General features: G+C 43.8%; 1 protein-coding gene across 1 annotated transcript in view; it reads left to right on the top strand.

The window, feature by feature from the left end:
• Ubap1 (ubiquitin associated protein 1) overlaps positions 1-12,494 on the top strand; it is a 48,821-nt gene extending 36,327 nt beyond the window's left edge. The window contains 3 exon segments of the mRNA XM_023716090.1: positions 10,586-10,768; positions 11,470-11,571; positions 12,073-12,494. Of these exon segments, the coding sequence (XP_023571858.1) occupies positions 10,586-10,768; positions 11,470-11,571; positions 12,073-12,213 (426 nt within the window). The 3' untranslated portion in view covers positions 12,214-12,494.
• Positions 12,495-12,500: the final 6 nt, after the last annotated feature.

Here is a 12,500-nt window from a genome sequence, read left to right as displayed (position 1 = left end):
TTGATTCATTGATTTCAGCTGTGTGATTCCCAGTTTGTTCTGTGTTAGTGTCCTTTGCACTTGTTATGGGTGGGCTTGGGGGTCTGAGATTGCATTTTGCTCCTTCTTGTTGTCATTTTGTGTAGCACTGTCTTCTGACCTTTGTTGTTGAGCTTTGGTGCAGTTATAGCCTTAGCACCTACTGAAGTTCAGGTGCAGATCTACAGAGTTTGGATTTATCCAGCTGTGCCTGGCTTGGGTCTGGCTGCTGTGCTCAGCTCCTTCCTGCTGTTGCCCTTGGGAATGAACCTGTTGTGCCCCTCTGGCAAGATGTTCTGCTCCTGGAGTAGCTGGATGGTTCTGTCCCCTACTCTCTCTGCAGGGACTGCAGCTGTAGGGTTTCACCTCAGGCCTGTATGCCACGCCTGAGCTGAGTCTGGAGGGGACAAGGTGGAGTAGAAGAGAGAGGAAGCTCTCCCACACACTCACTGGGCCTGGGCTAGGGGACTGGATTTGGGGTCCCCAGAATGCGGCAGAAATTCTCACTGGGTGGGCGGGGTGGGGGTTCTGTGGAGTGGTGGGGGATGTCCCAAGAGGGTGGAAGAGGGTCTTACCCACGCTGCACCTGGGCTTGGACCTGCACGTCTTGCCAGTGCAGGATAGCCAGAAGCTCTCCCACACGCCGGGCCTGGGCTAGGACTGGGTCTCTAGGTTGGCCTCAAACTCATAGCATTCCTTCTGCCTCAGTCTCTGGAATACTGGAATTACAAATGTGCACCACCATTGCCTGGATCTCAGTAGTTCTTTGGTTAGTCCCACCACATTTGTAAATGACACGGCCAGTAGGAATAGACTTGGTCAAATTTATGTGTATGATGACTTTTTTTTTTTTAAAACTGGGTCCCACTATGTAGTTCAGGTTGGCCTTAAACTTATTATGTAGTTCACGGCAGCCTCCAACTCACAGTTATCCTCCTGCCGCAGTCTCTCCAGGCCCAGGACTACAGGCATGTGCTACCACCTCCCACTAACAAAAGTTCACATGACTATTTTTCATTTCCATTTTGGCGTTGGTTTAGTGGTGGTTTTCTCAATACTTGTTCTGGTGGCAAATCTAGTAAAGATAATGGTGCCTTTTTTAAACTTTTTTTTTTTTGCAATACTGGGGATTGAACCCAGGGAATGCTGACCTATACCTACTAACCCTTTAAAATCTTATGTTATTTTGAGATAGGTCCTGCCTCAGCCTCTTGAGTAGGTAAGATTACAAATATGGGCCACTATGCCTGGCTGTCTTTTTTTTAAAGTTACACAATGCTCTTCATTATACCTTTTCCAGCTTCTCTATTCCCATCTTGTTGTACCCCAAGTATGGTTCATTTGATCATAGTTTGACAAACTTGGTGTTTCATTTCTTGAGACTCTGGTTCATTAGTAACTTAGTAATAAATATATATTTATTTTAATATTTAGTAGAGGATCTCACTACACAGATCAGACTCATAGTGATCCTCCTGTTTTCAGCCTCCCAAGTGCTGGGATTACAGGCATGCGGGCAACCATGCCCAATCTTAATCAGTCGTCTCAGTGTGTGGCATGCCAGGAATCCAACCCTGGTCCCTGCATCTGCCTAAGCAGGCGCCCTCGTCTGCTGAACTATCTGGCTGGCCCTAGTAACAGAATTTTATTGAGAGCTAAAACACAAGGATGGGTATCTGTCATTCACCAATCTATAGATTTTAATCATAATTTTTTAAGAGTAGGAAAATTTATTGGGGAAAAGGAATAAGAACTAGGAAGAGGAATGAGGAAAAGAAATAGGGAATAGGAATAGCCCCTGAGAAAGAGAAGGGGTGTGAAAGGATCCTCACCTTGTAAAACTTTCACCCTTAAGAACTGTGTGGTTTTCTTTAAAGGGAGGAGGGATGCTGTATTTAATGTAGAAGGATGGATTAACTTGCAGGCAGTCTGATTTGGCCTCAAAAAACATTGCAGATGCAGTGAGTGGTACACAACACCATACCATTGCATTTGGAAAAAAAAAAAAATAGAGCATTCTAGAATAGAAATTATAGAAGCCCAAGAACTTGCTACATGAATATATGTGTGTATATTTAATAAATATAACTTAAATTTCATATATATATATATATATATATATATATATATATATATATTAGTATATCAACAGACTAGAGCAAGAAAGGAGCCTAATTGTATTGGTGTGATGTCTGTGGCAGTTATAGCAAGGCTGCTATTAGCCAGTAGAGATGAAGGCTTGGCCTGCTTTCCAGCCAGCACGAGGTCCTATTAGTTGTAGCCTTAGGAAGGGGTTGTTGTGTGAGTGCTTCCGTTGTCAGCTGCAGGGTCCTGGATGACTTTGGTGAATGCAAAGCATCAGTATTATTCCTTGGAGCGGGCTTCATCCAGTCTTGCCTGGTCAGTTGCTGGGTTCTGGTCAGCACTGCACTCATTTTTGTGATATATTAAATGCTTTATGTAAAGGACCCTTTGCCACCAACTTCATTTAAACCTAAGTTAGGCATTTGGAGACTAATGTCAGTGAGCTAACAGCAGTTATTTCTAATCCAGAACACTTGTCATTCTTTGATCAAGGTGCTGTAGTTTCTTTCTGGTTGGTCCATTTGTCTCAAGATCAGAAGAGGCCTGCTTGTTGCTGGCCAGAGAATGTTCCACTTTGAATACAGGAGTAAACAGCTGGAGTTGTATTGTTGTTTTAGGGGTCAAGGCCCCATCCAGAGGGAGCAGAGCTTATTTTCCATTCTGGCCATTTATATTGTGAGCCTGTAGATCCCAGTGAGAACATTTCCTTCTAAGATTATAGTGTCTGAGGCAGGAGTGGTGGCAGTCACCTGGGCTGTGCACACCCACTCTGCCAGTCAAGTATTCCTGGAATTGGGTTTTTGCTATTATTGTAGGTGCTGTGTTTTGACCTCCATCTTCAGATTTTGTTTTTATGCTTTACTGTTTGATAAAGTAACCTTGTTAAGGGGAGGAACCCTTAGGGATCATCAGGAGGAAAAACAGTTGAATTTTATTTTTTGTGGTACTAGGGATTGAACCCATGACATTTGCACCAAGCTACATCTCCAGCCCTTTTTTTATTTTTAGACAGGATCTCTTGCAGCTGATTTGTGTATGCTGGCCTAGGCTGGATTCAGATTGCCTCAGCCTCCCAGACCTGGGATTGCAGGTCTGTGTCACCATGCCTAGCTGGAATGTGCCCTTACTGTGTGAGTCCAAGGTAGATCTGCTTGAGTTAGCCAGTGCTTCTTCTGGCTGCATTTCAGCTTAGCAGGGTTCTCGCTGCGCTGCCTCTGGGCTCTGTTTCTCCTTTCTCTTTCAGTTAGTTTTGAACTTGCTGTAGACAATAAGCAAAGACTAGCACCAGTTTGCTTTTAAATTTGCAGGAAAAATTCTTTTTTCTTTTTTTTGGAGGGGGGTTTACTGGGGATTGAACTCAGCACCTTGCATTTGGCAGGCAGGTGCTAATGCTGCTGAACTATATTCCAGGCCCCTATAACACTGTTTTTGACATATAGAATCCTTTAGCTGTTTTGTTTTGAGACAGTCTCATAGTCAAGACTGGCCCCAAATTTGGTGATCTTTCTGTCTCTGCCTTGAAGTGCTGGAATTTCAGAGTGCTATTTTGTCTGTTTTAGTCACTTTCCTCATTGCTGGAACAAAAAGAGCCAACACAATTTAAAGGAGGAAAGGTCTATTTTGGCTCATAGGTTTTAGAGGATTCAGTCCATAGTTATCTGGCTGCAAGGTGAGGAGGGCAGAGAGAAGGGAGGAACTAGGGAGAGCGATCCATCTACCCTTCTGGGTCATGTCCTCCCAGCGACTCTCCTCCACCCCCTAGTAGTACACTCAGCTATCTGAGCTCATCAGTAGATGAATACTGATGAGTGTAATGGCCCCATGACCCAATAACTCTCCAAAAGCAGCACCTCCAAGGTACATTGAGATCTAGACTGTAGGGGACACAGAGCTAGATCTTTTTGCAAATGGAAAGGGGACACTAAGAGATGGAGTAAGATGGGGATGTAAAAAAACCCCAAAACTATGTCTTACATGTAACAACACCCCATAATGAATGTAATTATGTACTGCAAACATGCACTAACTGAAATATTAAACATTGCCCATGCTGGCCCAGCCTCAAACTTTTAGACTTGTGGGGTCTTCTGCCTCTGCCTCCTGAGTTGCTAGGACTATAGGCACATGCCATAGAACCAGACTTTTTGTTGAACTCTCTGCTGTGATTTATTTTTCTCTATATTTAATTTTTTAAAAATTTAAATTTTTTTAAAATTTGATACAGGGACTTGCTGCGCTGTTCAGACTAGTAGTGATCCTTTTATCTTAGCCTCCCCAGTGCTGGGATTACAGGTGTGGACCACCACACCTGGGGTTCCAGGGCTGGCATGGTTTGTGATACTGGGGATCAAACTTGGGTTGTTGCGTTTCCAGGCAGGTGCTTAGATTGCTGGGCTGTCACCCCAACCCCTTATCTCTATATTTCTAAATAAAATGCTTATATTGTCTTTTTTCTAAAGATATCAGCTTCATAATTCTGTATTTCCTGTTAGAGTGATTGAAGTCTAGATTTTATCATAACCCCTCCTTCCCTCTTTCCCATATCCTCAATCATGTAAAATTTGGGTAAATTAATATTATTCATATTACTTTTGGGGTAAAAATACTGAGTAGGAAATATATTTCAATTACTTTTTTCTTTGTTTCTCATAAACTGCCTATTTTTGACACACATATTTTCTTTGTATCTACTGTTTCTCTTTTTTTTTTGTGGCACAAGGGATTAATCTTTGGCACTGACCTGGAGTAGGGTCTTGCTAAACTGCCCAGTCTAGATTCAAACTTGTGAGCTGTGTCTCAGAGTAATGAGGTTACAGATAAGCTCTACTGTACTGTGTGTGTGTGTGTGTGTGTGTGTGTGTGTGTGTGTGTGTGTGTGTATTTTAGGGAAAGGTCTACAGGGTGTTCAGGGTCTCACTACTAGATCGGACTTGTAGTGATCCGCCTGTTTACAACCTTCCAAGAGCTGGGATTACAGGCGAGCGCCACCATGCCCAGTCTCAATGCTTCCTAGGGGCAGGGCCAGCACAGCAGGGATCAAACCCTCAGTGCCTGTGCCTACTTGCTCGTGCTTTAATCCGCTGAGCTATTTGGCCGGCCCCCCTACTATACTTACTTTTTTAATTTGACCTTTTTAATTGAAGCATAAGCCAGGTGTGATGGTACATGCCTATAATTACAGGACTTGAGAGGCTAAGGCATGAAGATTATGAGTTCAGGATCAGCCTGAGCTATAGCAAGATTCTGTTTTTAGAAATTAAAAAAAAAATGCTTTGCTGGCCCCACCCCTGGGGCATGCTGATTGAGACTGGGCCTGGTGGTTTGCGCCTGTAATCCCAGAACTTGGGAGGCTTTAAACAGGAGGATCACTGCAGTCTGATCTATGCAGTGAAACCCTGTATACCCTGTGCTAAATACCTAAAAAACCTCCAGAACAAAACAAGCTCTATTGATTTTTAGTATTTTAGAGTTACTCTAAAGTTTATTTTGCTCCTTCTGTTTCCATCTTTGAGAGCTTTTGGGACTTTTTTTCTCTTCCTCTCTTGAGATTTGAAATTTAATAGTGATGTGCCTTTATTAGATTGTATTGGGCCCCTCTAAGTCTTTCCAATTTGAGGGTCACCCCCATTTTTAGATCCTGGGAAATTTTTCTCTTCGGTATTTCATTGATAATTTTCTTTGTTCTTTTATTAGGTTTCATAAACCTAGATGCTTGGATCTCCTGAATTCAGGGTTTAATTTTCTGTCCTTTTCTGTTTTCTCTGCTTTATCTCTCGCAGTGTATCCTTGATTTTTTTGCTGGTGGAGGATAATTTTGCTGTGAATTGAACCCAGGACCTCATGCATGTTAGGCAAGTGGGCTAATACTGAGCTGTTACATCCCCACCCTTATCTTTGACTCGTTTTTTTTTTTTTTTTTCTTCGTTTTTAAATCTTTATTGTATTTTAAATTTGCATAGGTTGGGCATGGTAGTGCATGCTTATAATCCCAGCACTTGGGAGGCTAAAGCAGGAGGATTGTTGTGAGTTTGAGGCCAACCTGGGCTACAAATTGATCTCAAGTCTAGCCTGAAGTCCATAGTGAGACTCTGTCTCAAAAAGACAAAACCCCAAAATTTTCCAAGTCTGTTTCCTGTTATGGTTGGTGTAATCTGTTATGGGTTTGGCTTTCTGTTCATGTTTAAGAGTGAGGCACTTAGAAAACCAGAGTATTTGAGTTCAGAGTGTGCTGCTGATTTAAGGGTCAGTAGAGGTTGAACACTGACTTTGAGGGAAATCCTCAAAACATCAGCATGTGAAGGTCCTGAGAATGAGTTTCTCTATAGAAAATTCTGCTTGAGGGCTGATGAAGGTTGGGGAAGGATGGTGTAGTTTTAGTCCTCATTCTACTGTACTCTGCCTGTCCTTAAGGTATCTTTCATATTTTCTAAAAACTGAACTTTTGGATTCTTGCCAAAGGGGGGTTACAGGGGGGAAAGTTTGGTCTGAGGATTTTATGTGTTCTGATCAAGGACTTTGTACCTTTGCTTTATTCCTATAGTTTCTGGTACTTCCAGATTCTGAGGCCTGCTTAGGGGTCGTGGGGGCTTGTAGGCCAATGTTCCTCTTTCCCACTTTATTTCATAACGTTTAAAAAAAGTATTTTATTAGTACATATTTGAGCTACATCATGATTACATTCATAATGGGGTATTGGTACATGTGCATAACACATCTTAATACTTTCTTTTTAAGAGGTATTTAGCTTGATTATTATTTTTTATTATTACTAATTTTTTCTTGCTTCTGCCAGTTACTATCCCTCCATGAGCATTCTACTTTCTAAGGTTTCATTAAAAACTATTGTTCTGTGTGGCCCCCTTTTTTTCTTTGACCTTAAAGGAGTATATAATTTTAATTATTTTCTTACCATTTTCTAAGAAAAGGTCAAGATGTTTGGTCAGTTATCCATATTAAAGACTCCCCCTTTGAAAATCCTAAGAGCTGGTTGGTCTGTTAATCCCAGCTGCTTAGGATAAAGTGGGGGGATTTTTTTTTTTTTTTTTGCGGAACCGGGGATTGAACTCAGGCCCTTGCGCTTGCCAGGGAAGCACTTATTCCACTGAGCCATCTCCCCGGCTAGGGGGGGATTTTTGAATTTAAAAAAAAATCCAAGTAAGAACCCACTTATTCTATAATTGATCACAAATTTAAGCCAAAGGCTAGGCCCCAGAGATGCAGAAATATTGGGGACATGGTAATAGTGTCTAGGAGTTCATACTGTGTTGCTTGCTGCTGGTGTGACCAGAGTGGAATTGGAGTGCTGGTGGGAACATACCTGCCTCCTGGGGTCCTCGCATTTGATACTGGTGCTTGCAGTATCAGAGGGGGGAAGCAGCATCTGGGAACCCTTGGCAGAAGAGCTAGCTCTCAAAAACCCAAAACAAACCCACAAAACACAAAACAAAAAAAATTAGCTGTCCTGACTGAGGTTGGACTTGAAGGCTGCATACAGAAAGGACTTCCACCTGTCTTCTGAAGCCCAGGAGTATGCCCGAACTCTCTAGAGGCTTCAAAGCACTAATATTTACATCCTCTATAAATCTTCCCCTCAAACACTTAAATTTGGACAGAAAACCTAATTCTAATTTTGTTCATTATTGAACTGTGCCTTGCAAATACTGAGTGGACTCTACTACTGAGTTGTTATACTGCCAGCCCCACTCATTTTAAATGACTGTTGTATGGTTCATTATTTACTTAATACTTTATGTTGGATATGTCCCTAGTATTTGTTATACTGTGGTATTTGTATACATAGATTTTAGTTTGCATTTCCCCTAGAAGTCATACAACTAGAAAGAAGAATCTGAATAGCTTTCATATATTACCTATGCCAGATTTAACAAGAATATCAGATAAATATTTCTCCCAGCAGAATGTTTGAAAATTCTGCACTTTTCTTTTTGGTACTTCAGATTCAAGTCAGAACCTTGTGCTTGCCAGGCAGGCACTTATGCCACTGAGCTATCTCCCCAGCCCTCTGCACATTTTTTTAAAAATGAATTTTAGGACAGGGTCTACAGGGTGTACAGGGTCTCACTGCGTAGGTTGGGCTTGTAGTGATCCTCCTGTTTTCAGCCTCCCAAATGCTGGGATTACAGGCACACACCACCATGTCCTGTCTCATTCTCCAGCTCAGTGCGCCCTGGGGGCAAGGCCGGCATGGCAGGTCAGGGAATCGAAATCTCGGCCCCTGTGTCTGCCTAAGCAGGCACTTTAATCTGCTGAGCTATCTGGCCAGCCCCACATTTTAAAAGAGCTTTTATTTTTTATTTTTTTTATTTTGAGACCTGGTCTTGGTTTTTGTTTCAGGCTGGGCTTGAATTATAGCCCAAGCTGGCCTTGAACTCACAGTAGTTTTTCTGACTCACCTGCTTGAGCACTGGGATTACAGGTATGCATTACCATGCTGGTTTAAACCTTACATTATCTGGTATTTCATGGGCAGTCTCCTATCCAAATTACTATTCATCAGCTCCAGCCCTGCATAGCTTCTAAAATCAGGCATGTTCAGGGTTGTATGGCCATGGATTCCCAGGTGGAGATGTCCAGCATGTTTTCAGGAGTATATGCCCTCATCCCTCCAGCCTTGTAGGAGGCATTATGAAAAAGGCAGAGATTTGGAGAACAATCCCACTCCTTCCTGGGTGGGCTTATCGTATGAGAGATGACATTTCTCTTTGGATATTGGTATTCTCTGAGTGAGTGGCAGTACTGGTGATTGAATCCAGCAATGCTACATCCCCAGTCCTTTATTTTTAAAATTGTTTTGGTACGGGGACTGGAACTCATGACCTTGAGCTTGCCTGGCAGGTGCAGTACCTTAGAGATACACCCTCTGCTCCCACAGTCCTGTGTGTGTATGTGTGTGTGTATTTTAGGACAGGGTTTACAGGTCTACACGTTCTCACTGTAGATCAGATTCATAGTGATCCTCCTGTTTACAGCCTCCCAGGTGTTGGGGATTATAGGCCCATGCCACCACGTCCAGTCTCATTTTCTGACTTGGAGTGCCCTGGGGCAAGGCTGGTATGGCAGGCCTGGGGATCGAACTCCCGGCCTCTGCATCTGCCTAAGCAGGTGCTTTAATCTGCTGAGCTATTTGGCTGGCCCTCCATAGTCCTTTTTGAGATAAGAGTTTCACTAAGTTGCTCATGGGCTATAAAAAGTTCTCTTGTTCTAGCCTCCAGAGTAGCCAGGAATACATGGTGTCACTATACCCGGCTGGATGCTTGTGACCCCATGTAAAGCTTGTTCTTGAAGATACAATGTTAGCGTCTAGAGTGGGTAAGTTGCCTGTCGGTCATCTACCCAGTGACCCGTTGACATTCTTGTGACTTGGTTGCTGAGCATGTTGTGGATCAGATAGTTAAGTAGAAACAGAATGGGCTTGAAGGCTTGTAGTCTTTCTGTGTTCCCTCAGTAGATTTTGAGAAGACCAAGTGGTTATAGCGGTGTCATTTTGATCTTGCTTCTAAAACTGGGCTCCCACACTCGGGAGGCTGAGGTAGGAGGATCGTTCAGAGTTCAAAACCAGTCTGGGCTACGAAGTGACCTCAAGGCCAGCCTGAACTACATTGTGAGACCGTGTGTCAAAAAGACAACCCAAAACCAAAACAGGGCTTCCTATTATCTAAAGCACCCAAAGTTTTTAAAAAGAAAAGAAATGAAGTATTTTTCTTGGGAGCCAAACTAAGCTTATACAGATTGTGACTTTGTTCCCATGATGGATGGGTCCTTTGCCTTGGGAATGTACACAAGCCAGGTGAGGGTTAGTAAAGACAGGTGGCAGGGAGCGGCTGGCTGTAGCCTGCTTAGTAGACTCGCAGGGCCATGGAACCCACATTTCAATTCTTTGGCGGGCTGTGGCTACTATTCCCTCGGTAGGACAACAGCTTTAGCAGGAAATGAAGGACGTATATAATGTGGGGCTAAGGTGAGGACCCTTTTAAAATCCTGACACACTGAGCTGTCTGTGCATAAGAACAGTACTCACAGGCTCTGCCCAGTGATAGACTTTAACTAGTCAGCTCCAGATTTGGACTGTTGAACTGAATGATTCCTTCAGACCATTTCTGACAGTGTCCTCGAAAGGAACAGTGAATGAAACCTAGCAAAGAAATCACTGCCAGCTTAAACATCAGTCCTGTGGGAGGCCCTAGAACTTCTCAAGACCAGCGGATTGGGGCATAGAAGGTCATGTAACAGTTGTGTGCTCTTCTTTTGCAGGGTGGGACAAAATATTTCTCTCCCTTGGCTGGTCTGGTACCTTCTAGCTCTGATCATACCTGTCTGACCTGCAACTTGCCTCTTTCTCTCAAGCACTGTTTGACTGGGAGCCTGAAGTGGAAGGCTTTTGGTTTAGGCCATGAGTGATGTGTTTGCTTCAGCCCAAGTCTTTTTTCTTTTTGATGTGATCCTTTTGTTTCTCTACCACCAGGTCCTCCCTCCGAATTTCTCAATGTCACAAGTGCCCAACATACCGAGCTGTCCACAGGCCTATTCTGAACTGCAAACACTGTCCCCCAGTGAGCGGCAGTGTGTGGAGACAGTGGTCAGCATGGGCTATTCATATGAATGTGTCCTGCGAGCCATGAAGAAGAAAGGAGAGAATATCGAGCAGGTGAGAGGTTGACCTGCAGGGGTAGGTAGGTGAGCCAGGAGAGCATCGTGACCTCTGGAGCTGGAGTGGTGACTTGCCTCTGGCCTGCAGCCCTGCACACTTGTAGCATCAGCCTACTTTCCTATGGGTTTGTGTGGACTCTGGGTACCATATCAGGAAAACTAGTAACTTTGCCAGCAGCACTTCTTTGGGGTCTGCTTTGGGACCTTAGCTGAGGGAAAGCATGGAGCAAAGATGGTAAACATTTTAGAGCTTTCAGTGATAATAGCCAGCTGGGCCATGTGTGCCATAGGTTTGCCCCCACTAGCCTAGAAAGTACTGGAGCTGTTAGGCTGTCATCCAAATAATCCCTTCCTCCTTTGCTCTTCCAGAGAGGCCAAAACTGGGCGTATGGTCAAGTATGTCCTAGAAATGTTCAGCTTGTCATAGAGATCTGTATTTAGGGGACATTCTTACCTGCACTGTTGCTTAGCACCCTATCCTGCCAGGCTGTGGAGGACATTGGGGGAATTGTGAGTCAGTCCTTTGGAAGGGTGTGCCTGCCTGTTTAGCACGTAGTCACTGGGGCTGGGCTGGGCTGAGCATGGTTGAGGGTGCGATGGCTGAGCACAGTTGGGGGTTGGGTAGCAGACTTCACATTAACTAGTTTAAGACTAGGAAATACAAAGGTGTGGCAATAGATGTTCTCCTTTTTTTCTTAGATTCTTGACTATCTCTTTGCACATGGACAGCTTTGTGAGAAGGGCTTCGACCCCCTTTTAGTGGAAGAGGCTCTGGAAATGCACCAGTGTTCAGAAGAAAAGGTGAGAACCTTGTCTCTTGGGAGTCCTCTAGAAAAGATCAAACAGTCATGGTTTGCATGCTTCACAACCCCCTTCCCTTGCCAGTGACTGTAGGCAAAAGCAGTTGAAATATAGACTCTCCCAAATACTCAGCAGCTTGAGGCCTGTGTTTGGCTTTGATAAAACATTGGATTAAAGATTATCTAGAATATCAGTGAAGGGAAAATTTGATTTGGGAAAAAGCCCAAATTTCTGGTTGACTTGGGTCATTGCCATTCTTTTTGCCTATGTTACTTCCCAGAAAATAGCCATTTTGAGGTTTATTATTTTGCCATAGTGGGACTATGGATATGTCTAGTGGGACAGGTCAGCAAGAATGGGTTGGGGCTGGGCACAGCTCCTGAAGGATGGTGGGCTGGGCATCAAAGTTATCTCCTAGATTCCTTTACCCTGACTCCCTCTACACTTTTCGGCTATGCTTTGTGGCTAGAGCCCTAATTTGTATTTTCCTCTGTTCTTTAGATGATGGAGTTTCTTCAGTTAATGAGCAAATTTAAGGAAATGGGGTTTGAATTGAAAGACATTAAGGAAGCCTTGCTATTACACAACAATGACCAGGACAATGCTTTGGAAGACCTCATGGCTCGAGCTGGAGCCAGCTGAGACCAGGCCCTGCCTCAGCCCTGCCACGGAACCACCACCCCCAGGAGGCCCTGGAGAGCCCACCTGTGGGGAAAGAGAAGGGGCACACTTCTGGATTTTCTTTTGGGGGTTAGGTCAGATGTGGAGACTGTGCTTGCCAGTCTCTATGAGCCTAGGTCTTGAGCTGGAGAAAGTGGGGAAGATTTGGGCATGTGAGTGCCCCAGATTGGTCCTTGCTCCTTCCATATTAAATTTATTTGTATTTTGAGAAGTGTCCTTCCCACTTTGGCCCTCCAGATAGACTAAGT

The sequence above is a fragment of the Octodon degus genome, unplaced genomic scaffold (genome assembly GCF_000260255.1).
Source record: "Octodon degus isolate 3935 unplaced genomic scaffold, OctDeg1.0 scaffold00045, whole genome shotgun sequence".
Classification (NCBI taxonomy): Eukaryota; Metazoa; Chordata; class Mammalia; order Rodentia; family Octodontidae; genus Octodon; species Octodon degus.
Note: the sequence above shows the minus strand (reverse complement) of the source record. Positions and strands in the feature narration are given on the sequence as shown.